Below are 25,111 nucleotides of genomic sequence, written 5' to 3'. Positions count from 1 at the left end.
CTTGTATGTCTGGGCTCTTGAACAAAGCATAATATCTGAAAGATTCCCATGTGGTTTACTCCTTTTTATTGATGACAAGTGTTCTGTTGTATGAAGGTGCTACAGTATGTTTATCTGTTTACTTGTTGATGGACATTTGGGTTTCCATTTTAGGGCAATTGTAAATAAAGCTGCTGTGAACATTTGTGTTCAAGTATTTTTGTGAATATGTATGATGGTAAATGTACATATAAACTGAATAAGAAACCGCTAAACTCTTCCCCAGAGTGGTCTTACACTGCCACCAGCAATATATGATCTTCCTGGTTGCTCCACATCCTTGTCAGCATTTGATGTCATCAGTGATTTAATTTTAGCTATTTAGTGTCTTGGGCTGTGATGGTCACAGTAGTTTAATTTACATTTCCTTGATCACTAAAAATGAAACCATCTTTTCAGTCCACACTCTTGTGAACTATCTGTTGGGCCCTTTGCCCAGTTTTACTGGGTGTTTGTCTTCCTATTGAGTTATGGGAATTCTTGTCTGTATACAGTTCCTCTGTCAGATGTATAAAATGCTTCCTGCCTGCCTGTGGTTTGCCTGCTTATTTTCTAATGCTGTCTTTTGATGAGCAGGAAAATTTAATTTTGGTAAATTGATCATTTTTTTCTGTTATGCATCATGTCTAAGAAATCTTTACCTTTGCCTACCTCAATGCCATAAAGATTTTCTCCCATGTTTCCTTCTTTACATGTTATAATTTTAACTCTTAAGTTTAGACCTGAGATTAATCTTAAAAGCAATTTTTGTGTACAGTGGTGAGTTACAGATTTGAGTTTTCTTCCATATAATTATCCAGTCGTTCCAGCACCATTTTTGAGAAGACTGTCCTGTTCTCCTTGAATGACTTGGTGACGTTATTGAATATCAGGCGGTCATATGTGAAGGTCTGTTTTGGGGTTCTTTGTCATATTCTGTTGATCTGTCTTTACACCCCAATTCCACATTGTCTTGATAATTGTAATGTTATAGTAACTCTTAACAATCAGGTAGTGTCAAGAAACCATAATTATTCTTCTCTTTCATGATTGTTTTGGGTATTGTAGTACCTTTGCATTTGCATATAAATTCTAGAATCAGTTTGCCAATTTCTACAAAAGAGCCTACTGGAAATTCTTTTAACTTTTGATTTTGAAATAACTTCAAGCCTATGGAAAAGTTACAAGAATAGTAATAAGTAATACTATGTGCTCTTTACTCAGGTTTACCAATTTTTATAACTTTGCCATATTTGACTCATTTCTTCTATGCACATTTGCAATTATTAGTTTTTCTGAACTATTTGAGAGTAGGTTGCACTCATTACACCCTTTTGCCCCTTAATACTTCTGTGTGTATTCCCTTCAACAATATTCCCTTAGAACTGTTTCCAATTCAAGATATATGTCTTTGAATTGCTATTTGTACTCCCATTCCCATTTCTTTAATGTCACAGTAATGCTATTTAGATCCTGCTCCTCAGTACAGGATTCTCACCATACTGCTCTAGTCTCCTTCACTCTGAAACAGTTCCTCAACCTTTCATCACATTGACGTTTTTGATGAATGAAGGGCAGTTATTGTATACACTGTCCCTAAATTTGGGTTTGGCCGATGTTTACTCATGATTAGATTGTGGTTATGCATTTCTGACTAAAATCACACCAGGAAGTACCTGGTATCAGTTTATCCATTATTGTAATGTTAATTTTGCTCACTTGGGTAAAATCCATTTTTCTCATAATACAGTTTTTTTTTCTCCTTTGTAAGTGAAAGTAATTTGAGGGGGAAATCCTGCTATGATTTGATGGGGTGGTATTACATTTTGGAGAACTGACCTTCTTTTTTTAAATAAATAAATAAATAAATTTTATTTTGGTATCATTAATATACAATCACATAAGCAACATTGTGGTTACTAGATTTCCCACCATTATAAAGTCCCCACCACATACCCCATTACAGTCACTGTCCATCAGCATAGTAAGATGCTAGAGTATAGAGTCACTATTTGTCTTCTCTGTGCTATACTGCCTTCCCCATGTCCCCCCTATATTATGTGTGCTAATCGTAATGCCCCTTATTCCCCTTATCCCTCCCTTCCCACCCATCCTCCCCAGTCTCTTTCCCTTTGGTAACTGTTAGTCCATTCTTGGGTACTGTGAGTCTGCTGCTGTTTTGCTCCTTCAGTTTTTTCTTTGTTCTTATGCTCCACAGATGAGTGAAATTACTCAGTAATTCTCTTTCTCCACCTAGCTTATTTCACTGAGTATAATACCCTCTAGCTCCATCCATGTTGTTGCAAATGGTAGGATTTGTTTTCTTCTTATGGCTGAATAATATTCCATTGTGTATATGTACCACGTCTTCTTTATCCATTCATCTACTGATGGACACTTAGGTTGCTTCCATTTCTTGGCTATTGTAAATAGTGCTGTAATAAACATAGGGGTGCATATGTCTTTTTGAAGCTGGGCTTCTGCATTCTTAGGGTAAATACTTAGGAGTGGAATTCCTGGGTCAAATGGTATTTCTATTTTGAGCTTTTTGAGAAACCTCCATATTGCTTTCCACAATGATTAAACTAGTTTACATTCCCACCAGCAGTGTAGGAGGGTTCCCCTTTCTCTGCATCCTTGCCAGCATTTGTTATTCCTAGTCTTTTCTATGTTGGCCATCCTAACTGGTGTGAGGTGGTATTTCATTGTGGTTTTAATTTGCATTTCCCTGATAATTAGCGATGTGGAGCATCTTTTCATGTGCCTGTTGGCCGACTGAATTTCTTCTTTGGAGAAGTGTCTGTTCAGATCCTCTACCCATTTTTTAATAGGGTTATTTGCTTTTTGGGTGTTGAGGTGTGTGAGATCTTTTTGTATCTTATATGTTAACCCCTTGTCAGAAATGTCATTTACAAATATATTCTCCCATACTGTAGGATGCCTTTTTGTTCTGCTGTGGTGTCCTTTGCTGTACAGAAGCTTTTTAGCATGACCTGGTCCCATTTGTTCATTTTTTATTTTGTTTCCTTTGCCTGAGGAGATGCATTCAGGAAAAAGTTGCTCATGTTTATATTTAAGAGATTTTTGCTAATTTTTCTTCTAAGAGTTCTTATGGTTTCATGACTTACATTCAGGTCTTTGATCCATTTTTAGTTTACTTTTGTGTATGGTGTTAGACAATAATCCAGTTTTATTCTCTTACATGTAGCTGTTGAGTTTTACCAACACCAGCTGTTGAAGAGGCTGTCCTTTGTATATCCATGGCTCCTTTATTGTAAATTAATTGACCATATATGCTTGGGTTTATATCTGGGCTCTCTATTCTGTTCCATTGGTCTATGGGTCTGTTCTTGTGCCAGTACCAAACTGTCTTGATTACTGTGGCTTTGTAGTAGAGCTTGAAGTTGGGGAGTCTCATTCCTCCAACTTTATTCTTCCTTCTCAGGATTACTTTGGCTATTCGGAGTCTTTTGTGGTTTGGAGAACTGACTTGTTAAAATTATTGAGTATTCCAATCCATAAACATGGTATATATTTCTATTTGTTTAGGTTTTCTTTTTCTCTTCAGGGTTTTGAAGTTCTAAGTGTGGAGGTCTTGTACAAATTTTATTAAGTTTACTCCTAATAATTAAGCATTTTAAGTGCATACTTCTGTAACATTAAATACATTCACATTGTTGTGCAACCATCATGACATCCATCTCCAGGACATTCATCTTCACAAACTGAAACTGTACCCATTAAACACTCACTGCCTCTCCCTGCAGCTCCTGGAACCTACCATCTTACTTTCTGGCTCTGATTACTCTTTCATGTATTTTTAACATTACCATATATTTTCATTTGCTAATTGTTTGTCACATACAGAAGTATAATTATATTGACCTTATTTGTGGCCTTACTAAATTCATAAGTTTTAGTAGTTTTTAAATATATTTCCTAGGATTTTCTATTTAAATTTTGATATCATCTGTGAGTAAAGAGAGTTTATTTCTTCAATTCGATCTGTAGACCATTTATCTATACATAATCTATGTATCTTTCTATTGGTCTATCATACTTACCTTCATCCTCTGATCATAATGGTTAAGATCTCCACAGCAATGTTGGATGGAATTGGTAAAAGCGGACATCTTTGTCTTGTTTCTGTTTCTATGGGGAAAATGTTCCTTATTTCACCATTAAGTAACATGTCTGTGGTAGGATTTTCATAGATGATTGATTGATTTCTTATAGATGATTTTTCTCATAGATACTTTTTATTAGATTGAGAAAGTTATTTTCTTTGTTGAGAGCTTTAGAGAATATTGACCTCCGTCAGCTGCTTTTTCTATGTCACCTGAGATTATGCATGATTTCCCTCTTTGTGGTTTTGGTGATTGGTTCTTAAATGTTGAAAAACTTGTATTCCTGGGTTAACCCAATTGGTCCATCATTCATTTGTATATTTTCTTTTTACTTTTCTGGGGGCAGTTTGCTATTATTTCTTGGAGCACGGTGCCCGTTTTGATCAGGAGGCATCGCTCGGTCTGTAATGTCCCTGGGACATCCTTGTCAGGTATTTGTATCAAGGTTGTGCTTGCCTCATAAAATGAATTAGGAAGTATCCCATACTCCTTTATTTCTGTAAGGGTTTGTGTAAAATTGCTGAGGTTTCTTCCTTAAATGTTTGACAGAATTCACCAATTTCTGTTATTCAAGGCTGTAGTTTTAATTATGGGAAGGCTTTTTATTACAACTTCAAGCTCCTCAAGAGAATTAGGACTACTCTGAGTTTTTATTTCTATTTGTTCTAATATTGGTGTATGTTTTTCAAGGAATGTGTTATTTTTTTCCATGTTGTAGAATCTATGTTCATATATTTGTTCATACTATTTCTTACTATCTTTTAATATCTGTAGAGTCTTTGGTGGTGTCCCCTTGTACATTTATGATACTGGCAATGTGAGTTTTCTCCTTTTCTTAATCAGTTTTTCATTAAGTTTTGTTAATTTTTTAAGGAATTAACTTTTGGCTTTATTGATTTTTCCATTGTTTTCTATTTTATTGATTTCTGCTCTTGACGTTAGTATTTTCTTCTAATTACATCAGGTTTAATTTGGCATTCCTTTTCTAACTTCTAAAGGTATAAAACCATAGCTAATTCAAGCATTTAAATCTGTAAATTTCTAATTACTGCACTGAGAAAGAAAAGAACTTGCTGTTAGCTGCATTCCACAAATTTTTGGTATCTTTTGTAGTTTTCATATTTTACATTTTCACATTCCATTTAAAATACCCTTTTATTTTCCTTGTATTTTCTTTTTTGAGCCCAAAGGTTATTTAGAAGTAAGCTATTTGATTTCCAAATATTTTGAGACTTTCTAAATATCTTTTTGTTCCTGACTTTTAATTTAATTCTGTATGGTCAGAGATTTTATGGTTGCAATTCTTCCAGGTTTATTGTGACTTATTTTGTGCTGAACACATAGTCTCTCTGAGTGAACATGCCATGTGCATTGAAACATGTATGCTGTCTGTTTTTGTGTATTGTTCTACAAATGTCCATTAGGTCGAGGAGGTGGGTAGTGTTTCCACTGATGTTTCTTCACTACTTTTTTTGTCCAGTTCCATTAGTTTCTGAGACACAGGTATTAACATTTCCAGCTATGCTTGTGGACTTTTCTGTTTCATCCTCTAGTTCTGTCAATTCTTGTCCATAAATTATGAGGCTTTGAAATTAGATGCACTCATGTTTTGTATCTGTTGGGTAATACACCCTTTTATTTAAGAATGTTTTTGCTGAGTATGGAATTCCAGGTTCACAGCTCATTTTTGCTCCTAGTGTATTAAAGCTGCCATCCCTGGTCCTCTGTTTCCATTGCTCCTGATGAGGGGTTGGCCACTATTTGTCATGTTCCCACTTTCTTCTTTATCCTAGGTTTTCAACAGGTTGACTATGATATGATTAGACATGATTTCCTTGGTATTCCTCCTCCTTGCTTTTCACTGACATTTCTGAATCAGTGTCTTACTGTTTTTTTAATCAAATTTGGAAAAAAACTGACCATTATTTCTTCAAGTCTCTTTCCTGACTCCTCGCATCTCTCCTGTCCTCCTAGGATTTGACTGCCTGTAAGTTAGGCCCCTTATACTTTCCCACAGTGCACTAGGGCTCTGCTTATTTTTTGTAAATATTTTTGTCTTTGTTTCTGTTTGAAAATTTTCTACTGACTGGTCAGGTTTAACAACTTTTTTTCTGTTTTAATCAATTTGTTGTTAATACCATCTAATAAATGGTTTGACAAGCTATCTGGGCACTCAGAGACCCAGCCAAGTTGACATATAAAACTAATCATCACACCTGCTCTCTGTGATCCCTGTGGCTCAAAACACTCTGATTTTCATTCTGTCCCTGCTGTGTATTATAGTAAATGCAGCCCCCTTAATTCTGGTGACTGAACACTGCCATTTGGCCTCTGCTACTGTAGGATCCTATCAGCCTCACTGAAAGTGAAGGCAAGGAAGGCTCAGAGTGAGCAGGGCTTTCCTTTAAAGGCCACTCATTATTTATATCCAGGCATTTTTCTAAGGTTTTCTTCAAACTAACTTTTAATTTTCGCATGTCCCGTTGTGGGGAGGCGCTGTCAGCCATCCCACCTCCCGGCCCTCCAGGGAGAAGCACTTTCCATCGCGGTGTGATGGCCCCCTTCCTTGGCTTCCTCTCTGTGTCCCACTCCTATTCCATGGCTTTTTTTAACCCATACTGTACTTATTTCTCTCCCTCCTCTCCTTGACCATGAATTTGTTAGTGTATAAGTTCCCTTTTAATCTGTGTCACTAGGCCTTGCATCAGTGCCTGGAAGAGTTAGGAATGTAAATTTCAAAAATTAAATTTCTGTAACAGTGATGTTCTGCAGTTTGGCGAGCATATATTTCACTGTGTGGTTTGGGGTATTTTTATAGATGACAGCTTCTATCTCAGCCCTCTCTTTGGGCTCTGAGTGACCAGTTTTACAGCCTTTTTCCAGCTCTTCCACTTGTCAGAGTTCCCACACTATGCCAGGTAAAGATAAAACATAATTTGGTTTGAAACTAGAAAGTAATTCCCACTTGTTTTCTCAAAAACCTGAAGGACACATTTTCCAACCACTGCTGTTTATGTGTTTGGACTCTCTCTAAAAGTCAGATTGGAAGCCCACTGAGACGAGTAAGCTGTGGCCCAGATGGCATGGCCATCAGCTCCATGAAGCATGTCTTCCCCACGCCCTTTGCTTCCTGCTTCCTGTGGGCTCGTGACCAGGGAGAAGCCTACCGCGGGAGACCGGGCTTTCTCTTCCTTCACTTTTGAAGTGGAGAAAAGAAATTGCTCACTCTTGTGGGGTCAGCCTGAGGACTGGCTGACTCAAATCTCATATCCGTGGTTCAGCTGATGATCGTCAGAGCACAGGCATCTCAGTGATTGTCCTGGCATCAGGGGCAAGTGCCCTGAACCCAGCCTGCAAAGAATGGCCTATGGTGCACACACTGGGGAGAGTTGACTCATTCTCATGCTGGTGTATTTGGCAACGATAGGCATTGGTTTTAATTTAATCAACACTTAACTCCAGCTTGCTAAGAGTGAACAGGGTGGGTTGACTATGCATTGTTAGCACTGTGCTTACATATTTAAACTCTATTAAGGATTCCTTGACCCATAGAAATAATGGCCAGTGAGCTTGAGATAAAGGCCTCCTGGCTCTTGCTGACACCAGGAGCTCCTTATTTACACTATTTATAGCTCTGGGTTCTTTTCTTTGTGAAAGAGATTTTCTTCAAGGACAGAAAAGAAGCAGAGGAGGGAGAGAGCCAGAGGTGGCTGCAGAGAGGTGCCCGACCCTCTGTCTTCACTGCTACTAGTGTGCAGGTTTTCCGTGGGAGGGCAGACAGGCATTTCTGAGTCATTTGGTGGAACTGCACACAATGCAGATTTCACTTGGGCTTTGTCTAAATCAGCATAGGATGGAATGGCAAGTGTTAGGCTAATGGGCAGGTCTTCAGATTAGGTAGAAAACGTGCCACTTAATTACAAGCCTGAGGCACTCATCAGAGGTTTGTCCTGAGAGCCCCAGGCCCCTCTCCTTTGCTCCCCAGCAGACGGCAGCCCTAATACAGCTGCTGTGCCCACTCTCGCTGTCTCCTTGGAGCATCCTGAGGGCCACTTTAAAAGGCACCTGGGCACTTACAGTGGCCGGTCTCATCGGCTGAAGGCAGGACTAACAGAGTCTGTGGGAAAATACTTGGCACAGCCGCCAGCAGGGATGTGGGCAGGCTGTCCCTGCAGGCCTGGGAGGTTGAGCTGATGGCAGGGGGCAGACTGCGCTTTGGTGAGTATCCTGTTTTGTCCCCCATATTTGTACATACAGTCTGTGCTGTCTCCATAGCAGTCATGGGGTCCCACCCTGTTGTATAAGCACATCTCGTGCAAATTGTTTGAGGGCCAGACTTTTTGGAATCCCCTCCATTGTTTTTCTCCATATCAGAGATTTCTCTCCTACAATTTAATTCCTAAAGTTTTTTTATTCTCATGAAAGCCTTGCTGCGATCAGTGGAAATTTATGAGTTAGTGTACTAGTTTTGTGCAGTTTAAAGGTCATATGAAACATGTTCATGTTTAACATTCTGTGTGTGTTTGTATGTGTACATGAATACTTGTGTACACTTTCCATCTTTCACACCCAGTCCTCCCCTGGTTCCATCCCCCCTTGAGGATGCTGGATATTTTATGTAAGTGAATAGACTTTATATTTTAGAGCAATTTGAGATTTACAGGAAAATGGAACAGAAGAAACAGAGTTCTCATATAACCGCCGCCCCCCACATCATGTGTACCCAGCACATACACAGTTTCCTCCTGTTACTAATATTTTGTGGTGTATTTGTTAAAATTGATGAACCAGTATTGATACATTATTATTAAGTAAAGTCTCTAGTTTACATTAGGTACATTCTGTGGGTTTGTACAAATGTACAGATGACGTGTGCCCACCATGACAGTGCCCCCCAGGGCTCTGCCTATTCATCCCTCCCTCCCTGCCAGCCCCTGGAAACCAGTGACATTTTTACTGTCTTCATAGTTTTGCATTTTTCAGAACATCATAGAGTTGGAATCATGCAGTACGTAGCCTTTTCAGATTGGTTTCTTTCACTTGGGAAAGTGCACTTAAGGCTCCTCCATGTCTTCTCGTGGCTCATTTGGTCTGGGCTCTGAATAATATTCCAGTATCTGGATGTACCACAGTTTGTCCATCACCCACTGACGGTTATCCTGATTGTTTCCGAGTTTTGGCCATTATGAAGAAAACTACTATAAACACCTGTGTGCAGGTTTTTGTGTGGACATAAATTTTCATTTTATTTGGGTAAATGCTAGGGAACAAGATGACTAGATCTTAAGATACTGTATTTAAGAAGAGGAAACTAATCAGAGATACTTAACGCCTTCCCCACACTTACAAACTGTGTGTCTTTACCAGAGATGACTACCACGAGGATGGGTTCTGCCAGCCGTACCGGGGCATCGCCTGTGCGCGCTTCATTGGGAATCGGACCATTTATGTGGACTCGCTGCAGATGCAGGGGGAGATTGAGAACCGCATCACAGGTGGGAGTGCAGGCCTTTGTTGTGAGACTGTGAGTGCTGGCGCAGCCACCTGCCATAGAGTAGGCATCCACCTGTGTGTGTCCTGTACTACCTCGGACAGTATGGCCCTGTTCCAGGTGTTTTGCAATAGAAAGTCGGAGACCTTTTGTACAAGCAGTTGCAGTTGGTCACAGATTACCCTAAAATGCTGCCATATGCATGCTCAAGTTAGCAGGTGCAGATGACACGGACCATACTTCTAACATACTTAAGCAGACTGACCGTGTGGGTCCGGAGCCCTGAGCTGCCTTGACCTCACTATATCACCAGGGCCTCTGTCCGAGGGCGGCCACACTGCAGGCAGGCTGGCCCCCCCCGACCCCTCTTCACTTCCTTGTCCTGCCTTCCTGACTCTCACACCCTCTCAGAGTTGCTCTTGCTGAAAAGTTCTCGGGACTGACTTGAACTGTTTGGTAGAGAGGTTTGCAGGCTGTTGGCCGTGCAGGAGGGTGCTGCAGCAAACTCAGAGCCGAGGGAGCCCCAGCTTCCAGGCAACAGTCAGGCCATCAGCTTCCTGCTTCACGGTGTGAGATAATTTAGGAAAGAGGATGCTCGCCTCCATCTCTTAGGAGTCACCGTCTCTGGTTGGTTGTCAGCCCTCAACCCACCCACTTTTACACGTTGATGTAAAGGTCTTTTTGGGGGAATTCTTTGAGAAGTGAGACAATGAGTTAGACCAGATCCCCTGCAAAGCCCTCCTCCTCCTGTCCCTGCGCACCCCACAAACACGTGCACGTTTCTCTCCAGATTGTACAAGGAGCAAGGACAACCTTGTGAAGGCAGCAGATGTTGCAGGCTAACTGGGTTCTCTACACAGCTGTTCTTGACCCTGGGTGCCCACTAGACCCATCAGCCTTCCTCTGATGCTGGGCTCCCTGGGAAATGTGTATAGTTTGCAGAGAAGCTTGTAAAGTGCTGCCCTGGGAAGGGGTGAGAATGTGGATCCCAACTGGAAACTCACATAGGTATCTCTGAAATGCCCTTTGACCTCCAGGTCAACCCTGGCCTTGTTTCCATCCTCAGTCTGGAGGGACTAAGGTCATGGTCATGGAAGGTTCTGATGGGGCCTGGAAGGTGCTGTTGGTCTAATGGGAGGATGTTTTGAATACATTAGTATCTCTCATTGGAGATTTAAAGTAGAACTTCTCAAACCTTGTTAACCCTGACATGCAGTAAAAACTATGACTTAGTGTGCGCATGCATGCGTGTATTTCGTAGAACTGAAATGAGTTACAGAAACAGCATTCACCCTTAACAGAAGTATTGCACTTGACCTTTTCTCTTCAGTTTTATTTCATTAAAGAAAAGAGTTGCTTACAGCCTTAATATGAACCATGCCCTCTGACATCCTCCATTTTGTTCTAATCATCTTTTAAAATGCTTGCCACAGACTCCAGAATTAATTTTGTATCCCACTATTTAGCAAACACTGATTCAAGGCACAAAAGTACCCCTCAGTTATTTCTTCAGGAATTGATTAGAGGGTGAAACAACTCAGATATCCTAATAGACTGATTTTGTAGCATTTTTTAGATAAAAGTTTAAAATGAGGATTATCTAGATTTGTGGATTTTTGGAGAAATAAATTTCTCTAGATGGACTGACTTGTGGTTTGGAGACCACGTTGGCTGTAGAGATGTTCTGCTTGGCAGAACTGGTTCCCTGGACTCAGGGGGGCTTCCCAGGGAAGGGGACCCGAGAGTCCTTCAGCATGACATGTGCATACGGACACGAGCCAGGACATGAGGACCTCCTCGGTGCCTACAATCACTTTCAGAAATAAGCCTTGGAATATGTTCTCGGGTTGTGGGGAGGAGAAATCCTAAAAGGGCCAGCCATGACATTCTGTCAGTGAGCACCCAAAAGAAACCCCGGGTTTGGCCTTCTCAGACAGTCTTTCCCTGCCTGGATGTCCAGGCCAACACGGGAGACAGCCCTCCTGGTGGCTGCCAGCTCCCCCGTGATGGGATTATGCCGGCTTCCAGCGGGGTTCTTCGACCAGCTTCTGGAGGCCTTGCAGCCTGACCGCTGTTCCTCAACTTTGATATTGGCCAGAGGGGACCAAGAGGACGAGGACGATGTGACGGGTGCACTGCAGTGCCTCGGACACAAGCCTGCTACCAGACTCCAGGGGCCATTCGCCTCACTGCCTCTTTATAGGCTCCATGTGGGCTTTCATCCCCAAGGTGCCATCTCAAGAATCACTCTGGATGGATAAAGACACAGGCCCAGAAGGGACTGAGTGTCCACCTACCCTGCAGTGACTGTGGGGCTCCGGGCCAGCTCATCCGGAGGGGCTGCCCTGGGGTCCCTCAGGCAGTGAGCACTTGCAGCGCCACCTGCTGGCCGCGCCAAGAGCAGCACTCCAAGGCATGGGTGCAGCTGGGGTCCCAGACTAATTCCAGCCTCTCCCGTTTTTCGCCGGGTCTCATAGGCTGTAGGCCAAGGAGCTTCCCTTTCTTTGGCTGCCCCACATCAGATCGTGGTAAGCCGGCTGTGGAGGAGAGGGGAGGAGCACCTTTCCACCTGCGTCAGGCCACGTGGCTCCCTTCACCCACCCAGACCAGGCCCCGCAGCCCCACCCCTTCCTCTCACTGCTTCTCCCCCCCAACCCCCCCTCCCCCGTGTGCACCCCGCCCCCTGCCACTCCTTCGTCATCCTGCTTCTCGGGGGCATGTCGCGGGGCTGGTCGTCCATCTGCCGGCACACACTATTCCTCTGCTGGGGGCGCCCCCGCCTGCTCTCCGGAGGCCCCCAGGCTGCTGCAGGAAGACCAAGGCTGGTCCTCCTCCAGTCTCTGCTTCTAGAGGCCGCCCTGTGATGGCAGGGCCCCCAGTTCAGGACAGGGCTTTAGGAAGTGGCTTTTGGGTCTGAAATCAGAATCCTCCTGTCACAGAAGTCTTGCAGATGAGTTTTGGTGCTTGGATTTCCCTCTTTGTTTTTACCCTTTGATGTTTCTAAGTTAAGCCCTGGGACCAGGGACTTCCTGGGTGTGGTGCGGCTCGTGAGCTCCCTGGGGCTGTCCTCCGTGAGCGCCTCTCCCAGGTCTGCACAGGGTGGGGGCTGGGGCGCTGGGAGAGAGATGCGTCCCCCACCTGACGCGGTCTGTCCCCGCAGCGGCCTTCACCATGATTGGCACGTCCACACACCTGTCGGACCAGTGCTCACAGTTCGCCATCCCGTCCTTCTGCCACTTCGTGTTCCCGCTGTGCGATGCGCGCTCCCGCGCGCCGAAACCCCGCGAGCTGTGCCGCGACGAGTGCGAGGTGCTGGAGAGCGACCTGTGCCGCCAGGAGTACACCATTGCGCGCTCCAACCCGCTCATCCTCATGCGCCTGCAGCTGCCCAAGTGCGAGGCGCTGCCCATGCCCGAGAGCCCGGACGCAGCCAACTGCATGCGCGTCGGCATCCCGGCGGAGAGGCTGGGCCGCTGTGAGTCCCCGCGCCGATGGGTCCACAGCCTGGGCCCTTAACACCGGGCCACCATGGGGGGACGGGGCCCATGAGGAGCAGGGGTTTGGGAGCATTGGCCCCAGGCTTGCACCCCAGTGGGGCCCTCCTTCCTTGGGTACTCGGGTAAGTCATTCTGCCCACCGGGAGCCTGGGCTAGACAGGGGCACTCTCAGTGCCTGGTGGCTTTGGCTCTCAGGAGCACCAGAGGAGGGAGGGTTGGCTTCCAAACCCGGGAGCACTGCTCTTCACTGATTGCCTCAGGGTTGCCCCTTCCTCCAGTGGGGACCCAGGAAGGAGGCTGCGTTCACTTCCTCAGGGAGGCTGGGGCTCCCTGAGTGTGGCCAGGCACCTTGCATAAGTGAGGTCTCAGCTGCAGGACTCACTCTGTGTGATCTGGGACAAGTTGGTTACATACTGATTCCTTGTATTATGTGGGGTAATAGCTACTAACCTCGGGAGCTGGAAGAAAGATTGAATGAGTTGATATTTAGAAGTTCTGAACAGTGCCTGCAGCCGCTAAGCACCCCTAGAAGTGATGTTATTCAACAAACACCCCCTGCCCCAGGCTGGCTAGAGAGTGCTGTGTCCTCTGGAGCATGGGTGATGCTCTGACTCTGCTCACACACAGGTGGACCTCCCTGGGTGGCAGAGGGGGCATCTGGGAGGTTCATCTCCCCCCAGCATGGTTCAGTTTAACTTCTGGGGCAACTGAACAGGAGATGGGGTTGACATTCTCATTCAGGATGGGGTGGTGGGTCCCAGAGGTGGATTTGGGGCCATAGAGTAGTTTCCAAAGGGTCTTCTTCCCTATAGATGATGGACCCAAATGTAATTTGTGCACTTGGGAATTTACTTAGAGCCGTTACTTTGAATGGTGCTTCTCTTGGGAGAGATGTAAAACTCTGGAGTCCTTTGGAAGCTCCACTGTGGGCCCGTAGGTGAAGTGGTCCTCTTGTTCTCTTCTGGAGCAGCTGAAGAAGGCTATCTCTTCACCCCCAAAGGAGAGGGCTTGCTCTTCTTTTGCGGGCCCCTTAACACATCCTCTCCCGCAGACCATCAGTGCTACAACGGCTCCGGCACAGAGTACAGAGGGACGGTGAGCACCACCAAGTCGGGGCACCAGTGCCAGCTGTGGGCACTGCAGCACCCCCACAGCCACCAGCTGAGCAGCGCAGACTTCCCCGAGCTTGGAGGGGGGCACGCCTACTGCAGGAACCCTGGCGGGCAGATGGAAGGGCCCTGGTGCTTCACACAGAATAAAAACGTACGCATGGAACTGTGTGACGTGCCCTCCTGTAGTATGTATCCCCTCTCTCTCTTTTTTAATATGTGTTGACTGTTGAGTGCTCTGTGTGGTGATGTGGGAAGGAGGCTGTGGGCACCTCCCCTGGGGCACCTCTGTGGACTTTGTGGTAGTTATAAAAGTAATATCTGGTCATTATAGGACATTTCAAACTATTGCAAAGCCTGAAGAATAATGTGCAAACTAGCCCTCATTTCCTCACCCTGTGAGACTGCTTTCACATCGGGAGCCTTCTGTCAGCCCCCGTGTGTGGTCCTGGGATATTCAGTTCGGCATCTGGTTTCTCCGTTAACATCTCCACACAGTATTTTCTGACATCAGTAAAAATGCCCGTTGCAGTTAGAACCAGCAGCTTAGCTTGTCTGGAGGTGGTGGCATGGTACCCCTCCCCTCCCCTACTCCCCATTTAGCTCCTGCACAGAGACTTGGCAGAGTGAGGAAGAAACAGATCTTAAATCTCTGAACAAGTTCTCCTGCAGTTTCTCTGTTAAATTATAAGTAGTAGAAGAGTGTCATTAGTAGTTGCAAACTTTACAAAGATTACTATCTTTATTTTACTCATTTTAGTCACTTTACCAGCTCCCATGGCCTCAATGCCTGAGATTCAGTTGCCCTCTAGGTCTTACATTTTGGAACCTGGAGGCAGAGGGTTGGCATTAAATTACTGTGAGCAGATGCGTAAAGAGATGAACAGCTGAAGGAAAGCCAGGCTCTCGTTCACCTGGAAACCTCCTAGTGGCCTGGGGCCCGGCATGCCTCCATCCTGCCCTTGAAGGAAGTGAACAGCGGTATTCATTACCGCTTGTGGTGTAACTTGGCCATTCCAAATTTGGCACTCCCTTTAATTCAGCAGGTCACACACAAATCCTCAAGATTGTGTGTCCATTGCAGAAATAAGAATGAAAATGTCAGAAGTGAGATGATAGTATAGCTACTCTATTGAATGCTACAGTTGTTCAAAAACATTCCCCGTGAGGAAGGAGGCTCTTGATGTCCTGTTAAGGCAAAGAAGTGAGCTGCAGGCAAGAGCTGGTTTCTGTCTGCTTGCTGCTCCTTCTTCCCCCGCCCCTCCTTCCCCTCTTTCTTTGTAAAAGAAACAAAAGGAGTAAAAATTCTGTCGTGTGTGCGTGTGCACACATAGAGAGCTCTATTTCATGAAGTTCTGCAAAGACACATACCAAACTTTTAGCAGCAATTTCCCAAGACCTTACAGAAATGTTAAAATATAAGGCGTTTTTACGATGAGCAGTTATTACTTCTGTAATTAAAATAAAACATAAAAGCACATATGTTCTTTGACCTGGAAATTCCAGGAATCTGATATTGCAGAAATATTTGCACTTACAGGGCAGAAATGCAAAGATATTTATTTCAGAATCACTTTTACTAGCTAAAGAAGAAATAGACTGGTTGTTTACATTAGAGGCTTGGGTGATAATGACAGTACATCCATCCACGGAATAGTGTGCTGCTTGAAGAATGCCCAGAGCTATCTGTCTTTGTTAACTGTGTGCGATGTCTAGCTACATACCTATTTGTATATAATAAACATATTACATACACACACACACACACACACACACACACACACACACTCACACACACAGTTCTGCCCCAAAACTGGGGCAGGAAGTGTGGATGATAGGAATCTATCTAAAAATGAATTCTATTTAAAATTTTACCTTGAAAACCTATATGAAGCTGCTGCTTCTGTATGTCAGAATAGTTGGGTGTCAGTGGTTTCATGTTTTACTTAAAATACACAGAAAACTTTAGGTGCACACCAGGCTATTGACTGGTGTAGCCTTTGGTGAAATAGGTTATTAGGAATTACTCCCTTTTCTGTAATACTACAATTATTAATAAGCATGTTCTGTTGGTGATTTCAAGAAGAAAATGATAAAATAAATGGTTGCACAGATGTTTGGATGGTGCTCACATCTCTGATCCTGGCCCGAGGGTCGCAGACTCTCCTCCGGCCTCCATAATGAGAGTGACCCAGGGTGGATTCCAGAACACCTGCCTCTGGAGTGGGACCAGGGCAGTTTTGTGTGTGGCTTTATTTGAGTCTATCTTATTTTAGAGGCAGCCGGGAAAGACAATGCTTTCTCACTTAGGTGCTCATAGTATTCATTTTTAGAACTGAGTGAGCTCTTTCATGGACACGTTGACCAGAAGTCATAGGATGTCCTGTCTCTTGCAGTCATTCACCCAGTTAAGGAGAAAACTGCCAGGAGGAGAGGAGGTGGCATCTGGAGAGCTCAGTCTTCCACCAGCTGGACGCCTCCTGCACTGCATATGCCGGTGCCTGGGGCGGCGGGGCCTGGGGCCACTACAGCCCCCTTCGTGTGCTAGTTGCAGCCTGCCGCTCGTACCTGCCTCCTTTCTGCAAGTCCTGTAGAGGGAGACAGAGCACTGCGCTCCGCTGGCAGAAAGGACAGCCACAGGAAGCCTCAGACCCTTTATACATCTCACTGTCGCTTTTCAAGAATTCTTGTGCCCTGTTGCATATTATATTGGGTCAAACCCATTGGCTACCAGGGCTCTTTTAAATAAAATGCATTTTGATTATCTTAAAATAGTATGTGTTCCCTACGCAAAATGGGGAAAGTCCTAAAATACTGAATGAAAGAAAGGATCGTTTTCATTCCAGTCCTGGGTTTCCTTGCCCGAGGAGGGGGTGTCAGGTATGTTCTGTCAGGGTCGGTGACGCTGAAACAGGCCGCTGGAGCCTCCTGTTTGCCCCGGGTTCCGGCATCAGGAAGAAAAAGGGGCAGGGTCATCACGGTGGTAAGACCTTCCAGGCGCCTTTGTTCTCTCTGCTCCAGTTTGTTTCCGTGGGGGCAGTTTCAGACTGTGTCTCATAAACCCAAGCGGACTGTGCATTTGTTGTCACGTCACCCTTTTTGGTTTGAGGTGCAATTTTGCCCCTTAGTACAACTTACCTGCTTATCCACTGGTGCTGAACTGTTTCCTTTGGAGCTGGGAGGGGGCTGCTGGAGGACTTTGAGTTGAAGAGGGGGTGTTTTCAGAATACTCACGAAGCCTTGCTGTTCACAGGTCCTCAGGACAGCAGCAGGATGGGGATTCTGTATATCCTGGTCCCGAGCATTGCGATTCCCCTCGTCATCGCGTGCCTTTTCTTCCTGGTCTGCATGTGCCGGAATAAGCAGAAGGCTTCTGCCTCCACGCCACAGCGCCGGCAGCTGATGGCCTCGCCCAGCCAGGACGTGGAGATGCCGCTCATCAGCCAGCATAAGCAGGTCAGCGCGCTCCCCTGCCTGGGCGGCAGCACCACTCCCGGCGGAGTGATACCTGTGGCTTTGGGTCTTTTAATTTACCCGATACACACAGTTCTTTTCAAGTGCCCTCCATTTTGCCATTTCTTTCTCCAAATCACATCAGCACTCCTGTGTCCTTTGGAAATGAGTGGTGGGCGTGTTGAGGATCCACGTCCTGCAGGCCCTGGGTTCCTCTGCCTAGACCGCTGCTCTTGGCCTGGGCAGAGGGCACGTCCTGGCTCTGCAGTGCCTCGGCTCTCCCGACAGGACACAGGCAGAGGGCTCACATCACCCTGCCACCCGAGGCCTATCTCCCTTTGAGGGGTCTGGGCCCTGATTGGTCAGTTTGTGGCTGGCTTGGCTTTATTACTATTTTGGGAAAGGACAGGGTGACAGTCTTGTAACAACAGGTGTCCCTTGCCCACCCCTCCATGCCCCAAGAGTTCTTAGGATGTGAGAACACACTGAAATCCAGCACAGGAGAAAGCCTGTCACGGCTCTCCTGGTCTCTGTGAAGGAACCTTTGTGTTATTTGCAAGCTTTGGAGGAAAAATGACTGTGGTCTGGCCTTTGAAGGGGATCTTCACAGTGGTCAAGGGGAGAGTGGGCTTGTGCAGCTCTGTAGCCAGGAGTGTCTCTGGGTGTTTGCCGGGGTACAGGGTTGGCGGGGAGTGGTGCAGGCTGGACAGCAACAAGACATGGAGTCCCCTGTGGCCAGGATGGAGGAGCCAGCTGCACAGAAGGGGTCACAGGTCATAGGGGCCAAGAGACACAGGGTTCCAGAGAAACACAAAGGGTCTCGCTGTGACGAGCAGCAGTGGCTGGACCCCTGTGCGTAGGCATATGTTGGAGAGCAGCAAAGGCCTGGGGTGGGGGACATACCTGGGAGAGAGCAGGCATGATTCTGGGACAGCTGGAGCCCAGCGTGGCTGGGCTGTGTGCGAATAGATACCCACGCTCTGCAGCAGTCTCCTGGATGAATTTGGAGTATATAGTGTGTAGCCTGGTTGGGACCCGCTGAAGTTGCCAGGTACCCTCATGGAATGAGTGTGTCTGAGAGCAGAGGGCAGTGTGTGCACAGGCTGAGCCTGGGACATCCAGGACCACCCTGTCCTCTGTAAGGTGGGGGCACTGGGACTGCCCCGGAGCTCCCCACCCCCAGTGGCCGTGCTCCCTTCTCCTGTCGTGGGGTAAAAATATCTCATTGGGGCTTCTTTTCTTGGCAGGCCAAACTCAAGGAGATCAGCCTGTCCACAGTGAGGTTCATGGAGGAGCTTGGGGAGGACCGGTTCGGGAAAGTCTACAAAGGCCATCTGTTCGGGCCGGCGCCCAGTGAGCAGACTCAGGCCGTGGCCATCAAAACACTGAAGGACAAGGCGGAAGGGTCGCTCCGTGAGGAGTTCCGGCATGAGGCCATCCTGCGGGCTCGGCTGCAGCATCCGAACATAGTGTGTCTGCTGGGCGTGGTCACCAAGGACCAGCCCCTCAGCATGATCTTCAGCTACTGCTCGCACGGCGACCTGCACGAGTTCTTGGTAATGCGCTCACCCCACTCTGATGTGGGCAGCACAGATGATGACCGCACTGTGAAGTCTGCCCTGGAGCCCCCCGACTTTGTGCACGTGGTGGCACAAATAGCTTCGGGCATGGAGTACCTGTCCAGCCACCACGTGGTCCACAAGGACCTGGCCACCCGCAATGTGCTCGTGTATGACAAGCTGACCGTGAAGATCTCGGACCTGGGGCTGTTCCGGGAGGTGTACTCGGCCGACTACTACAAACTGATGGGAAGCACGCTGCTGCCCATCCGCTGGATGTCCCCCGAGGCCATCATGTATGGCAAGTTCTCCGTGGACTCGGACATCTGGTCCTACGGCGTGGTCCTGTGGGAGGTCTTCAGCTATGGCCTGCAGCCCTACTGCGGGCACTCCAACCAGGATGTGGTGGAGCTGGTGCGCAGCCGGCAGGTGCTGCCCTGCCCCGATGACTGCCCTGCCTGGGTGTACGCCCTGATGATTGAGTGCTGGAACGAGTTCCCTAGCCGGCGGCCCCGCTTCAAGGACATCCACAGCCGGCTCCGGGCCTGGGGCAACCTGTCCACGTATAACAGCTCCGCGCAGACCTCGGGGGCCAGCAACGCCACTCAGACCAGCTCCCTGAGCACCAGCCCAGTCAGCAACGTCAGCAACGCCCGCTACGGGGGCCCCAAGCAGAAGGCCCAGGCCTTCCCGCAGCCGCAGTTCTTGCCCATGAAGGGCCAGATCAGACCCCTGGTGCCTCCTCCCCAGCTCTACATCCCTGTCAACGGCTACCAGCCGGTGCCGGCCTACGGGGCCTACCTGCCCAACTTCTACCCAGTCCAGATCCCGGTGCAGATGGCCCCGCAGCAGGTGCCGGCCCAGATGGTGCCCAAGCCCGGCTCCCACCACAGCGGCAGTGGCTCCACCAGCACCGGGTACGTCACCACTGCGCCCTCCAACACGTCTGTGGCGGACAGGGCGGCCCTGCTCTCGGAAGGCATTGAAGATGCGCAGAACACTCCGGAAGACACAGCCCAGAGCCCCGGGCAGGAAGCCGAGGAGGAGGATGGTTCCGTCCCGGAGACAGAGCTGCTGGGGGACAATGAAACTCTGCAGGTGGACGAGGCCGAGGTCCAGCTGGAAGCCTGAGGGACAAGGGTGTGCGTGGGGTGCTTGGGGGAAAGATTGAGCCCCAGGGGTGCCTGGCAGGTGGGGTTGGTGGCCCTGCAAGACACGTGGTGACCGGTGCCACCTGCATTTATTTCCTTGGAGGTCGATGGGTGCCAAGCAGGGCCTGTGCTTTGGCGGGGAAATCAGATGGCATCTTCCCTCCATGTTGCATGTGGATCATATATAGAGAAATTTTGGGGAAATAGGCCTCCCAAGGCGGGAAGGCGGGACCTTGGCTTTGATGCAACCAGCGGCTGCCATTCCCTCTGCTGTCCCCCTGCCAGCAATAGTCTCCCTTCAACTACCAAAGGTCAGTGGGAACAGGACATGGCTGCCTGCCACCTGCCAGGGTCCCATCCAAAAGGGGCTTCTGAAATGGGAGTTCTGTGCTAAAACAAAATGTGCCTTAAAAGAAACTGATGCAGTTTCGTATTTTTGTGAAATGATTTCAGTTATCCTGTATGTGTATTTTGCCCACTTTTCCGGAATTCAAGGAAAAGTGTTTCTTGGCATGGAATGTCACAAAGGAAGCCATGTTGTATAGAGCACAGTATTGTTACTTTGTTAGAATCATGTACAGACCGTAAGTGTAATTTATATGGTTTCTGTGTGCCATTTTCACTGAAGTATTTTGAGCTTTAAAAAATGACCTAGTAATTTAACTGTTTGTGCTGCCCACTTTGGGGTGCCACCTGATTGTATGTTGGTCTGCTTGTGTCTGAACCGCGTGTCAGCGAGGTCCCTGCATTTCAGAGCCTGTGGGAGCAGGCCTGCAGGTGCTGCCAGCCCGTGGGGTGGGGCTCCCTTCTCGCTCCCAGGCCTTAGGGCTCACCTGTAACTCCCATACCTTCGGGCTCACCTGTAGCTCCCATACCTGGCACATCCAATACAGCAAAACAGAACAACTGGTTTGCCCTCTGCAGACTGTGGGGGTATTAGGCCACTTTGGAAGGTGCTGCATGACAGAGACCGTGGGTTTGGGGTGGGCGCTCACTAGCGATTGCATTTGAGAGAATATATGTGGCCAGGTAAATGTGCCAGGGCCCCTGACATTTTTAGACCTGGAGCCTGGCTCTTCTGAGGGCCCTGGGACTGGGCTGGGGGTGGGTGGGGCCACCTGTGCCTCTGCCCCTTCAGCCCAGCAGCCAGCCAAGCCAGCATCACTCAGGAGCAGTGGCCCCAGGACTTGTGATCAGGGGAGGGGCTCAGCACACAGCCGCAACCTGGTGAGACCTGGAGGAGCTTCTGCCTGCCAGCAGACATCCTCTGGGCCTTGCCCTTGGCCTTGGACGGGCTGGGAGAGTTTCTGTTTATTGGGGTGGCACACCCCCTGGGGACAGCCAGGACTCAGCTGGGAATTTGCTGCCCGTATGTGGACAGGGGCCCCTTGCTGCATCAGAAGCTCATGTAGGCCTTTTTTACAAAAGAGGCACTGCCCTCCCTGCTCCCAGGTGGTCCAAGTGGGGCCGGGAATGTGCATTTCTAACAAGTGACCAGAGGATGCTGATGTGCCCTCAGGGCCCACTGAGAGCTTCAAAGCCCAGCTCTGGTGACCCTGGCTGGCCAGCACGTCGGGCCACCCTGACCTTCAGGTCCATCCTGCCCACCCCTTGCCCTATTGCCTGGGTGTGATGGTGCTTGTGGATGGAGCCACACACATCAGTAAAGAAAGAAAATGTCCGAGTTGCATACCCTGCGGTGAGGATGGGTTCTCCATGGGGGGGCAGAGGAGGACCGGGACTGGGGTTAAGGACCAGGAGCCCCGAAGAGCCCCTCTCCTGGCAAGTGTGGGCTGAGTTGCATATTCAAAGAACTCAGGGTTAAATGGAGCTACTTCTCATTTCCACTTATCTGAAAGAGGAACTTAACGTTATCTCTAATTTGGTACACCTGGTGGTTAGCTGTTCGTTGAGACCTGAGAGTAAAAAATGGGAAATAGTGATTTGGCTGCTCTGTCCGCGGCAGAGTCGGCGGTGAGCCGCCCCTGCAGTTTATCGTCACCGAATCCCCAGACAAGAACACAACGTCCCAAGCCACTGACGGCCCCACAGAGCGAACAGTGGAGATTCTGCAGAAAGACATTTGGAGGGTTTTTTGGGGGAGTGGGGGAGGTTTTGATTTGGGGAACTTTTTTTTTTGGCCAAATATAGCATCTGCTTGTTACAGCTTATTCTAATTGTAAAAATCTCAGTTCATCTTTAGAAAGGTATATTGAGCTTTTAAGCCTGTGCTGTTGAACAGAAATGACTTAGTTGGGATGCTCCAGAACAACGGGACCTGGGGTGAAGTTGCACGACTCAGGTAAATATCACTCATACTGTCCACCCAACAGCATCCTGTCCTCGGTCATCCCAGGAGGGAGATTGCCACAGCTACTGAGCAACTCACGGAAGTGCAATTACTTTTTAATCAAGTCCTGCAAAGCCACGAATGCCTTTTGCACTCCTTATATTTCTTGATAAATGATCCTTGCTGAAACAATCTGTCAAGAGCAGTGGCTGATTTTTCTGTACTAATTTTAGGGTGTCTGACTAACTGCTATGGTGTAAAACAGCTTCCCACTAAATCAAGAAAAGCTCTTGCTGCTTTTAACAGGGAAACACCGTGTAAATGTGCGCCCTTTAGACTTAGTTCCACCTTGCAGCTTGCTATTGATAGTTATTTTCAGACACTGATTTTACAACTATGTTTGGGATGAATCATACACAGATGTTGGTTATGTGTGAGATTCTTATGGGAACTTTTTAAAGTGTTTCTGAGATGAGTTTTTAAGAAGATTGTGTCAAGGTAAACTGACGTCAGGGTGCTATTTGGAAACCTTGCCAGCACGAGGCAGGGTGACCTTTCCAAGGTCTGACCTGCTCCCACCTCACCCGTTTTCCCCTAATTGGTCCCTAAAGTAGAAGAAACTCTTAAGTATTTCTTGGCCTGGGAATTAGTGAACATTCAGTAATTGGCTCTTGAAATGAGAATAATGGTTTATTTAGGTAGAGAAAGCCCAGATTTAGGCAACGGACACCGGCAAGAGAAGGCCTTGTGTCCCACAGTGGGCATGCACCCCGGAGGAGGGCACAGTGACAGCCCACACTGCCCAGTCTCGTTTACCCCACAGGCACATGTCCAATGGGTTGTGGTTCTCCTGGGCCACTTGTTTACAAACTGAAGGTCTGTGGCAACCCACTGTTGAGCAAGTCTTTCGGCACCATTTTTCCAACAGTGTCTGCTCACTTTGTGTCTCTGTGTCACAGGTAGTAATTCTCCCAATATCTTAAACTTTTCATCATTATTATGTTTGTGATGTGATCTGCGATCAGTAGTTACAGCTCACTGAGAGCTCAGATGATGGTTGGCTTTTTTTTAGCAATAAAGATTTTTAAAATTAAGTCATGTACATTGTTTTTCTACGCACTGTGCTATTGCACATTTATGTACCCATAACATTTATATGCCCTGGGAAACAAGAAATGCATTTGACTGACTTGACGGTGACACTCCTATCTCTGTGGTGTGCCTGAGTGTAATTAGTGAGCAGCTGATATGTCAAAGACAACAATGGGAAGCCCCTTCGCTGGCCCTGTGCACCCTTCGTCCCTCCACCCGCCTCCAAGTGAAGTGTTACTGACTCCTCGTGGCTCTTTCTGGTGTTTATGTATACATAAGTAAACACCTGTATGTTTTTTTTGTTTGTATTATTATTATTTTTTATTTTGGTATCATTAATCAACAGTTACATGAAGGACATTATGTTTACTAGGGTCCCCCCTTCACCAAGTTCCCCCAACAAACCCCATTACAGTCACTGTCCATCAGCGTAGTAAGATGCTGTAGAATCACTACTTGTCTTCTCTGTGTTGCACAGCCTTCCCCGTGCCCCCCCCACATTATGCATGCTAATCATAATGCCCCCTTTCTTCTTCCCCACCCTTATCCATCCCCATCAGCGCAGCAAGACGCTTATAGAGTCATTACCTGTCTTCTCTGCATACACTGCCTTTCCCATGTATCCGCCCGCTACATTATGTGTGCTAATTGTAATGCCTCTTTTTCCCCCTTATCCCTCCCTTCCCCCCTCCCCAATCCCTTTCCCTTTGGTAACTGTTGGTTCATTCTTGGGTTCTGTGATTCTGCTGCTGTTTTGTTCCTTCAGTTTTTGCTTTGTTCTTATACTCCACAGATGAGTGAAATCATTTGATACTTGTGTTTCTCCGCCTGGTTTATTTCACTGAGCATAATACCCTCTAGCTCCATCCATGTTGTTGCAAATGGTGGGATTTATTTTCTTCTTATGACTGAATAATATTCCATTGTGTATATGTACCACATCTTCTTTATCCATTCATCTACTGATGGACACTTAGGTTGCTTCCATTTCTTGGCTATTGTAAATAGTGCTGCGATAGACATAGGGGTGCATATGTCTTTTTCAAACTGGGCTGCTGTATTCTTAGGGTAAATTCCTAGAAGTGGAATTCCTGGGTCAAATGGTATTTCTATTTGAGCTCTTTGAGGAACCTCCATACTGCTTTCCACAATGGTTGAGCTAATTTACATTCCCACCAGCTAGGAGGGTTCCCCTTTCTCCACATCCTCACCAACATTTGTTGTTGTTTGTGTTTTGGATGGTGACCTTCGTTTTCTTTTTAACGTAAGTGGTCACCTTCTCTGCAAATTGTTTTCTGTCTTGCTTTTTCAATATAAGTGTGTC

General features: G+C 47.0%; 1 protein-coding gene across 2 annotated transcripts in view; it reads left to right on the top strand.

Moving 5' to 3' along the window:
• Window positions 1–23,789, top strand: part of ROR2 (receptor tyrosine kinase like orphan receptor 2) — a 216,905-nt gene extending 193,116 nt beyond the window's left edge. Inside the window, exons 5-9 of one of the 2 annotated variants that reach the window (XR_005026703.2) lie at window positions 9,513–9,640; window positions 12,797–13,111; window positions 14,185–14,396; window positions 17,496–17,698; window positions 18,943–19,170. Coding sequence is in view for 1 of the 2 variants with exons in the window: in XM_036894644.2 (XP_036750539.2) it covers window positions 9,513–9,640; window positions 12,797–13,111; window positions 14,185–14,430; window positions 17,496–17,698; window positions 18,943–20,385 (2,335 nt within the window). In the remaining variant the exon portion in view is untranslated. Of the gene's footprint in view, window positions 1–9,512; window positions 9,641–12,796; window positions 13,112–14,184; window positions 14,431–17,495; window positions 17,699–18,942 lie in introns of both variants that reach the window. The other variant, XM_036894644.2, reaches the window with a different exon arrangement.
• Window positions 23,790–25,111: the final 1,322 nt, after the last annotated feature.

Source organism: Manis pentadactyla, chromosome 3 (assembly GCF_030020395.1).
Source record: "Manis pentadactyla isolate mManPen7 chromosome 3, mManPen7.hap1, whole genome shotgun sequence".
In the NCBI taxonomy this organism is placed as follows: Eukaryota; Metazoa; Chordata; class Mammalia; order Pholidota; family Manidae; genus Manis; species Manis pentadactyla.
This window is presented reverse-complemented; position numbering and strand designations above follow the sequence as displayed.